Raw genomic sequence first — 9,563 nt, 5'->3', positions numbered from 1 at the left:
CTTGCCAACTTTATTAGGTCTAAGTAAGCTGGATGGAGAATCTTGCATACTTTAGGTTGTTCCACTTTCTTGCTTAAAGCAAAACTAAACCCGCTATACCAATTTTTCCCCATTCCATCAATTCATGTTCCTTCTTCTCTTCCTTCATACAATCTTCAACCAGCCTGATCGGTGGGATGGGATAACATGTGTAGGAGTTTATTTAGTCCCAGAAAGTGCAGAAAAACTGTGAATACCTGGTAGTTACTGAGAGCGATCAAACAGGAAAGAGTGCTTATTGCAAAAGGGACATCGCCTGTTCCCTTCTGCAATAACACCTTGCTTGATTTTTAAAAGCTTGATTTTATTGGTTTTTTTAACAGTACAAAGAAAAAAAAACAACAATAGTAGTAGTTGACAAAACAAGCATATATCAAATAATCTGCCCATAATCAGGCTGACCAATTTCTTTGCAAAAATTACAAACGAATACAAAGTGCAAATCAACAATAGATATACATTACTTAACATGTGAGACAACTTATATCACAATGCCAAATACAATAAAAAAATCAAGACACCTCAACCCTATTCGCTTACAAATCTTTACAATCCCATCGTGTCACAATATAGTTATACAGTGTTTAATATGATCTTTCAACTTTTCTTTCCAATATATTTAGGCTAGGAGCTTGGGGTATAGAGGAAGAGGAGGGCGGGTAAATGATAGAAGCCGTCCCATGAAATTATCTTTAGTGAGGAACTTACAATCTATGTGGACTTATTTGTCCCGCAGGGTTCCCATATTTTATCAAATTTATCTAGAGTATTATTGAGTACATGCGTTAACCTGTCATTCACCATGATCCAATCCCTTTTGGATCTAATTAAAAAGTATTCGATTTCCAGGACTTAGCTAGGGTTATACGTGCCGCCAGCAGAGTATGTTTCATAAGTTTCAGGGTTGATTTGGGGAACTGCTTTAAAGTAAGAAAAGTCCCTTCACATTGCATTTCCATGTAGTACAATTATTAACCATCCAAACAAACCTGTGCGCCTTACAAGGGTGAGCTATGTACACAAGAGTAAAAAAAAAAAAAAAAAAAAAGCTGGAACAGGATGCTATAGTGAAATGCTATTACTGATTCCATTCATTTATGGTTTCTGACTCACACATTTTAAGACGCTATCCAGACGTTCTTCCATTGCTTTATATAACTGAAGAAAATTATTCTAATGCTAAGCCAACACTTTGTAAATACAGATTCAGAGACCGATACTTCAAATGACATGCCACAGAATGTGTGCCAACATTCCCATTCAGCCCTGCACTCAGCTTGTCAGCGGTAAAGAACTTACTGATCTTAGAATTATGAGATCCCCCGCTCATCCCGCTTCTACAAAGCCAAAGCTTCACCTGTTAAATCTACAAAGTGTCCCAACACATGAAATACTTTCCACACGCTATGCTAACCACAACACAATAGGAATAGAACTGTCATTTTACACCGGACTGACATTACAAGTGTAATTCAGCTCAGTCAGAAATTACAAACCATGACCATTTATTTCTTGCATGCTTTAATTTCTAGATCTGATCCCTCTATACCAGGGCTGTCCAGTCCTGAAGGGCCACATACACGTCAGGATGTTTATAAAACCACAGGATATCTCTAACTCTTTAAAAACCAAAGCTACCTACATTTACTGTTGTCCTTTGGAGAAATACTAAAATTAAAGGTTTGATGAAAGCAGCATACATATGTATTTGTTGGCATTTGGCATGTGTAGGAGCTAAATAATAAAAGATGCCAAATACCCACTGAGGAGAAGGCATTCTTTGGGTGGCCAATCCTTCTTACCCTTAAAGTAGAAACCCTGGCACAGTTATTTTTTATTAATGTATGTGTAAATACATATAGCGTCTTTGAGGGAGTAACAAACATCTGGATAATAATAATTGCTGCTTGTTATTTTAATATGCATGGTTTTCTTCTAGATGGGAGATCTGCTGGTCTCATTTATTCCTTCACAACCCCTCTCACCTTGGCTGATCACAGAATGCCTTGTATCTTGCGAATTGACAAAAGCAAAGGGGGTGTGAAAAGGACGCTGCTGGAAAGGTGATTGAGAGCTGTAATTTCACATCCAGAGCGGGTGAAAAGTACAGCAGTGACTGCTCTATGTAGCAGTGATTTGAACACTTGTTCCACCCCTAGGAAAGGTAAAATTTATTATGTTCTGCTTTATACAATCTCTTTAGCTTATCTACAAACCTCTATATTTAAATTATCCAAAGACAAAATTTTTTGGCTTTGGATAAGGGAAAGTTTAGAACATGCTGAGGGAGAAACTTTTCCATTTCCGCTAAAAATGCTTTAGAAGGCTTCAAAGTGAGACAGCAGTTTCTGTTTAAAATGTTGAAATCCTTCACTCAGTAAAGATCTCCCATCGTATCCTGCTTCGACATATTAAAAAGGAAAATCTTCCCAACAGGGCAAAGAAAGCAGAAAGCAAAAAACAAAATAAATGTATCATGTTTTTAAACACTTAATTTGCTATACAAAAACAAAAACTTGATGGAACAGTGGCTCAGTGGTTAGCACTCTGGCCTTCGTAGCGCTGGGTCCTAGGTTTGAATCTCGGCCAGGACACTATCTGCATGAAGTTTGCCTAGGTTTTCTTCCACATTCAAAAACATGCAGTTAATTGGCTTTCCCCAAAATTGACCTTAGACTGTGATAATGACATTGTGAGCTCCTTTGAGGGACAGTTAGTGACATGACTATGGATTTTGTACAGCGCTGCCTAATATGTTAGCACTATATAAAAACAATATAATAAAAATAATAATAATACACTTGCATAGTAAAAGGCTGCAAATAAAACCATGGCATTAGAACCTGCCTGTCCAAAAAAAAACAGAGCAATACAGGACAGATCAAGCACATCCTCTGAACAGTAATGTGCACCCCAGGGTAAAAGGGATTTCAACGTCCAGAATATAAATAAATAAGGTAAGTGTAAAAAGTTAAAATGTGAAAGTCCCGCTAACAATTCCTTTACGGTAAATGCTTCAAAAATAACTTGAACCTCATAACAGGATGTGCCTAAACAATGAACTTTACAATAGAATCAGCATGTATTGTTTTAATAAAAGCTGCAGATTTAAAAAGGTCTGAAAACAACTTTTGAAATTTCAATAAAATGTCGAAGCTTTTACTAAAAATGGGGATTTGGTTTCTATTTACTTTAACTCTTCACATAAGAAATCCTTTTCAGCAATCACTCAAAGCTTTTCATTCATTTCTATGTCACTTTAAACCAATCAAAGTAAGCGCAAGAGTATCGTATATGAGCAAAAAGAACTAACAGGACTGTATGCTAACAGAGATAAGGGTGCCCATGTTTTATAAAGCAGATAGATGACATTAGTCCTTACCATAAGATTGTCCATCGCTGTCTCGTGCATGTCTTCCAGGCACACGTTCTCCCACCAGCATTTCCGGTAACAACAAAAGCTGTAGAGCCAATACCAGACCAACGCAACTGGAAGACCCGCATAGAGTCATCTTGTAGCTTAATCTCTAGATTGTCTGTGTAAACCAAAAACTGATATTAGATTCCAGTTAGCAGTGAAGTGCATTTAATCCACATAATGCGTCAACTCCTTTACAGATGTTCATAGTCCTTTCCATAAATACTGGGTGCATCCACCAGAAAAAAGGTCACCTGTAAGAACATAAAGGAACCATTATTAACATTGCATGCAAAAGCTTTTTACTTGCTCAACACACACAGTCAAACAGTGAGTTAGATCTGTATAAATATTATATATATATTAGAATAAGTATTGATAAGAAAATATTGATAAGCATTGCAATATACCCCTCCTTATGAATGCTACTCTCCCAATCTTATAGATTGTAACCGTTGGACCTCTTCTCCTCCTGTGTCAATGTTTGTGCTCCTCAAGTATTCAGATTTGTCACATGCTGATTTGCTACCGGTTTGGTTAATAACATTGAGTTTGTTACATATTTGCTTTGCAAAACTGTATTAATTCTTCTGTGTATATTTTTGACACCTTCCTTGTCAGACACTCTTCAAAATCCAGATTGGGTCTAGTTTTGCTTGAAAACAAAACTTTCCCTTGCTCCATGACATCACATCATTATGTAAATATTGGATTTAATATTTAGAACATCCAGCTGATGAACAGAGGTAAGAAAAAGGATTATTTATTTCCCCTACAAAACATCTATGCCAAATGTCAACTGAGAGTGTATATGTAAATGTTCTTAAGTTGAATTTGTATGTAAGTCGGAACAGGTACATTATTTTAATAAATACACAATTAGGACAGATGTTTGTCTCAACATATTATTAGGCAGTGTGGTGTCAGTTACTGTATAAAATCCTCACTGTGAGTTGATCACAAACAAAGCAAAAACATTATGGACCCTAGACATTCATTAACTTCTGGAGCAAGCTGTGCTTTGATATGGAAAATAAAACAACTGCAGAGTTTGTCTTGATCATTAAAGAGTTACAAGAGGCTGCAGAAAGAGCTCACCTACTAAGATCACCCACAACCTCAGGAAAGATTTCTTCTGCAAGTCATACAAACTGCCCCTTCCCCCCTTCAAGTCTCTGTCCTTGCACAGGAGTGAGCAGAGAAGCCTCGTTCATTCGTATCTAGGAGGCGTCCGTATGTCGGATGTTCTTAACCTGGGGCTACCTGGGTTGGCATATAACTAGCTCAACGGTGCCCAAACAGTCAAAGGAAGTCTTGCGTTGAAGTCGAGGCTGGCTGGCAGTTCATGAAAGAAATAGGCAACCTTTACATGTTGATACTCTTGACAACAACGGATCAGCACTATGGACAGCACTGGTCTAGCTGGTCATATGCCGAGTTGGGCATTTACACCTAAAGTGCAGAGAGGCTCTGAATGCTGTGAATGCATTGTGCAATAGTAACAACTTTATTTACTGTTAATGCAGTGCAGTGATACCCGGCACTCATGCCATCTCCTCAATCTCCTGGGTTGAATGACGACAGGCATCCCTGAACCCTGAAGACGCCTTGAGGCAAAGAGGAGGTACTGCACAATACAGCTCCATCTGTAATAAAGAGGTCACTGACGTTCCTGCCTCTTTTGTCCCCATGTAGCTATCTGCAGGCAGCCAGTATCAGGAGAAGTTGATGGGTTCATTGCACATTCTATGTACAGCACAGTAATTATGCTACTGCTTCTTTTAAAAAGTACTATTTGGCTTAAAAAGGTATCTACAGCATCCAGGCAGATTTATATCCTATGTGGTTAATAAAGCAGAACTTCAGTTCCACTTTTAAGAATACATGATCAGACAGGTCATTATTGCAGAAAGGGACTCGTGATGTTCCTTCTGTAATAATCCCTCCAACCTGCCTGATAGCACTGGGCATCTGTCAAAAAACTGGGCGGCACACAAGCAGCTTCAGCTTTGTTTCCTGGCATACCCAGCAATCCTGCCTTCCCCGAACATGCGGGGAATGAATGAACTTGCGCGCCTGTGGGGGCATTACATCATCCTAGTCTGGCCGAGCAAGATGGCAAAAGGTAGTCTACAAGAAGAGAAGAAAGAACATGCCAGGACACTGTGGAGGAAGGGGGACAGGTGAGTATTGTGAGTTCAGTTCTGCTTTAAAGCATATGTGTAAAATAAAAGCATTTGTGCCTGATAATCACACTTGAGTATGACAAATCTTCACCCTCACCCAGCCTGTCAGTGGACCATGAAAACAGAAGCAGCTGACTGATGAGCTCATCTCTCTGGCAATCCACATGGTCCTTCTAAGCACATACAAGCTCAATAGATCGGCTCATTGTGAGGCTTCCCCTGCTCTAGTATGGCAAGCAGCTGATACCAAGTCACATTTACTTCTTGTATGCATTTATAAAATATATTGAAAGATAAATACAGAGCAGCATTAGTCTTTCCAAATGTACCACGTATGTTGGCGCTATATAAATCCTGTATAATAATAATAATGATAATGATGGAGCCCAGGTACAAATAGGTTAGTGGTTCCTTAATAATTGCAATCATACAAATTTTACAACTTGAAGAACACTTTAGTCATTAACTCATTAATGTGCAGAATTGCCCGGCCTGCTGGTTCCATCACTAAACTTGAACTGATCACTGTAATACATTTTGGCGAACCAGCAGGTATAATACCTGGCTCTGACATGTTACTTTGTAACATTGTGCTACTTCCATTGTAGCAAAAATAATACACCCCATATAGCTGTTTGATGTTAACCTCCTACTTGGTGTCTAACCTTAAAGAGGAACTAAACTCAAAAGTTCCCCATATAAACATAAATACACTTACCTTCAATCCCACAGGGCAGTCTGATCCATCTGGAGGTCTCTTTTATTAGGTCCCACATCACCCTGGCATCCGTCTTCAGGCCACCGCTCAGGGCGCCGCCATTATCTTCTTTTCTTCCTGGTTCTTGTTCCTACGTCACCTGACCCAGGTGCGAGATCGGGTAATGTAGCTGGGAAAAAAACTTGCCGATCTCACTGCGCAAGCGTGAAATTACAATTTTGTTTCCTTTTGACAAAAGGGCTCCTTCTGCTCATGCTGGAGATGCTCGGGCACGAGCAGAAGGAGCACCCAAGAGCCTCCCGGGATGCGTGACCTAGGCTGGCAAACTGCTGTTGTGTGTCCGGGAGCGACAAACCACACTACGGGCAATCAGATTTGCATGCAGCTGCAACCACAGTGCAGATCTTCAAACAACTGACTTGTCACTTTTGAAGAGTGCACTGTGATTTAAATCTCCAAGATTGTAAGCTCTTCGGGGCACTGTCTGTATCTGTCATTTGCAGCCCCTATTTATTGTACAGTACTGCGTAATATGTTGGTGCAGCCGCATGCAAAAAAAAAAAAAATTGTTTCAAACCTCTCCTATTCACTTGTATGGGAGAGGTTGGGGACTTCTAGCTGCCCTGACCTCTCTGAAATGGTCTTTCACCTTACTTTCTGCTCATTTAAAAGAGCACCCAAAATTCATCTTTTCAAACTTGCCTATCCATCTTCTTCTGTTTCCTAAACCCTCACTACTCACTCACCAATCCATATCCCCCCTCCTATGTGTTACTTTCCCCACCTACTAGATTGTAAGCTCTTCGGGGCAGGGTCCTCTCCTCCTCCTGTGTCACTGTCTGTATGCGTCTGTCATTTGCAACCCCTATTTAATGTACAGCACTGCGCAATATGTTGGTGCTATATAAATTCTGTTTAAAAAATAATGAGTTCATTCAGTGCCAGCAACCACAGGGAAAGCTGGGATGTGCAGGGTATTTTGGCAACCAACACTGAGCAGCACATTAATATTATTAAACAGTATTTAAATAGCGCCAACATATTATGCAGCGCTGTAAAATGTTAAATAAGGGTTTCAAATGACAGACAATGATAAAGGAGGCGGAGGAGAGGACCCTGCCCGGAGGAGCTTACAATCTAAGGAGGACTTGGCAGCAAAAGCCAACGATCAGGCGGGTAAGAACACTTATTACAGGAGTGACATGGCCTGTCCCTTTCTGCAATAAAATCTGTGCTGATTGAATTTTTAAATAACCCAACCAGACCTGGTTCTCTAGGTTTATTTGGCAATACCAACCCAAGCAGATGGGTAGCAAGGTAACATCTGCAGTATTCTCATTCATTTCCAGTCTCTGAAATGTAATCACAATGTTATATTTGGCTCAATGGATAGCACTCCTCCCAGCAGAATTAGAATGCTATCCAGGACGTTATCTGCATGGAGTTTGCATGGTTTCCCTCCACATCCCAAAAACAACAGTGGGGTTAATTAGCTACCCCCCAAAAACTAACCTTAGATTGTGGTAATGACATATGACTATGATAGGGGACATAAAGCCCCTGAGGGGCAATTAACCACATGACCATAGACTTTGTACTGCGCAACCTAATATGTTGGCGCTATATAATATTAAGATGATGATGATAATAGTCAATATCAGAGACTGACGATTATTCTTAACTCCAATAATAACTGGGACGGTGAGCAGCAAGGTCCAAACTAAGTGAATCCTGAAAACATGGAAGGCAACATGAAACAGATATAAAGTATCATTACCCCATTATATATTACAATGCTGATATTTTCACCATTTTACACTAAAAAGCCAATATTGTAACAATATTACCTCAATAAGGAATGCCCAGCCTAGGGAGTCACATTACCACTTCCTAAATAGGTTAGGGGAGAAATGACTTTATAAAACACGAAGCATTGTAAACAAATGGCGATATAAATAATACAGTGACAGCTGTGAGCTATATGAATAATGGTGCTGGCCACCCTCCGCTACAAAGGTACCTACCTCATCATCGTGTACCCGGATGTGCCTTGTTATCCGGGCAACAGGCGGGCGGACGCACACCACGCTCCGCTACAATGAAACAATATCATGCAACAAGACCATGCAACAAGTCTCTTCCTACACACACTGCCGGGACTACATTCTCAGATCCATCCGCCCGTTAAAACACACTATAAGGCAAGGTGATACGCCTCATGCAGGCTCACGGGTCATGTGACCAAACCATGTTAGTGACGCCTGGACTAGTCATTGCTATGGAGCGGGCGGTGTCTGACTGTATGGGTGTCAGAGAGCTGCTGAGGCAGATGTGGCTGACACATTAGAGAATGGGTTTAATACTAGTATTAAGTGGCTAAAAATAATATAGAAACATTGCAAGAGACGAAATGAAATCATAAATGCAATACAAAATAATCCAAACAAAAACAGTCCAACATAACATAAACCAGTATTGTGGAATAATTCTCGTAACCGGTGGCAACCTCGGTCTTTATAAGCATGAGCAATACAGCGTCAGGTCATGGTCTCTTTGCAACCATAGCACCCATGAGCCATGTTGTACCCACCCTCCTAAGTGCCAAAGGCAGCTGCCTCTTCTCCCAAACCCTAGACGCAACCCTAAAGGCAAATCAATAATACCAAGAAGAATTCTTCAGCCTTCTCCATCTGTGCCCTCTTTCATAAAGTTAACCAACCAGACCAAATTTTTTGGGTCTGATATAATACTTTAGAAAATTCTTCCACTGCCTTTACACCATTCTTTAATTGAACAAATTGGACTGATTAACAAAAAAGTAATATTTTATATTCTTATTCCACACATCACCTTAGTCCTTATAAGCATGGGCAATACAGCGTCAGGGCATGGTCCCTTTGTACCCAAGGCAAAAATGCAGAAGTGCCCCCTCCATGTTGTACCCACCATCCTAAGTGCCAAAGGCACCTGCTTCTACTTCCAACCCCTTGACCCAACCCTAAAGGCGAATCAATACGTCCAAGAAGAATCCTTCTGTTTTCTACATCTATACATTATTAATATTAATATTATTATTATAATTAATATTATTTTTAATATTATTAAACATATTTTATTAACATAACATATAAATATATATATGTATTTATATGGTGCCAACATATTATGCAGCACTGTACATTAAATAGGGGTTGCAAATGAC

The 9,563-nt window shown here is 39.8% G+C and overlaps 1 protein-coding gene across 2 annotated transcripts in view; it reads right to left on the bottom strand.

Moving 5' to 3' along the window:
* Positions 1–8,527, bottom strand: part of ADAM17 (ADAM metallopeptidase domain 17) — a 50,921-nt gene extending 42,394 nt beyond the window's left edge. Inside the window, exons 1-2 of one of the 2 annotated variants that reach the window (XM_072407544.1) lie at positions 8,386–8,527; positions 3,422–3,711 (exon numbers count right to left, since the gene is read on the bottom strand). In XM_072407544.1, the coding sequence (XP_072263645.1) occupies positions 3,422–3,551 (130 nt within the window). In that variant the 5' untranslated portion in view covers positions 3,552–3,711; positions 8,386–8,527. The remainder of the gene's footprint in view (positions 1–3,421; positions 3,712–8,385) is intronic. The other variant, XM_072407545.1, reaches the window with a different exon arrangement.
* Positions 8,528–9,563: the final 1,036 nt, after the last annotated feature.

This window comes from Pyxicephalus adspersus, chromosome 4, assembly GCF_032062135.1.
Source record: "Pyxicephalus adspersus chromosome 4, UCB_Pads_2.0, whole genome shotgun sequence".
In the NCBI taxonomy this organism is placed as follows: domain Eukaryota; kingdom Metazoa; phylum Chordata; class Amphibia; order Anura; family Pyxicephalidae; genus Pyxicephalus; species Pyxicephalus adspersus.
The sequence above is the reverse complement of the archived record's forward strand: the minus strand, read 5'-3'. Positions and strand labels throughout refer to the sequence as shown.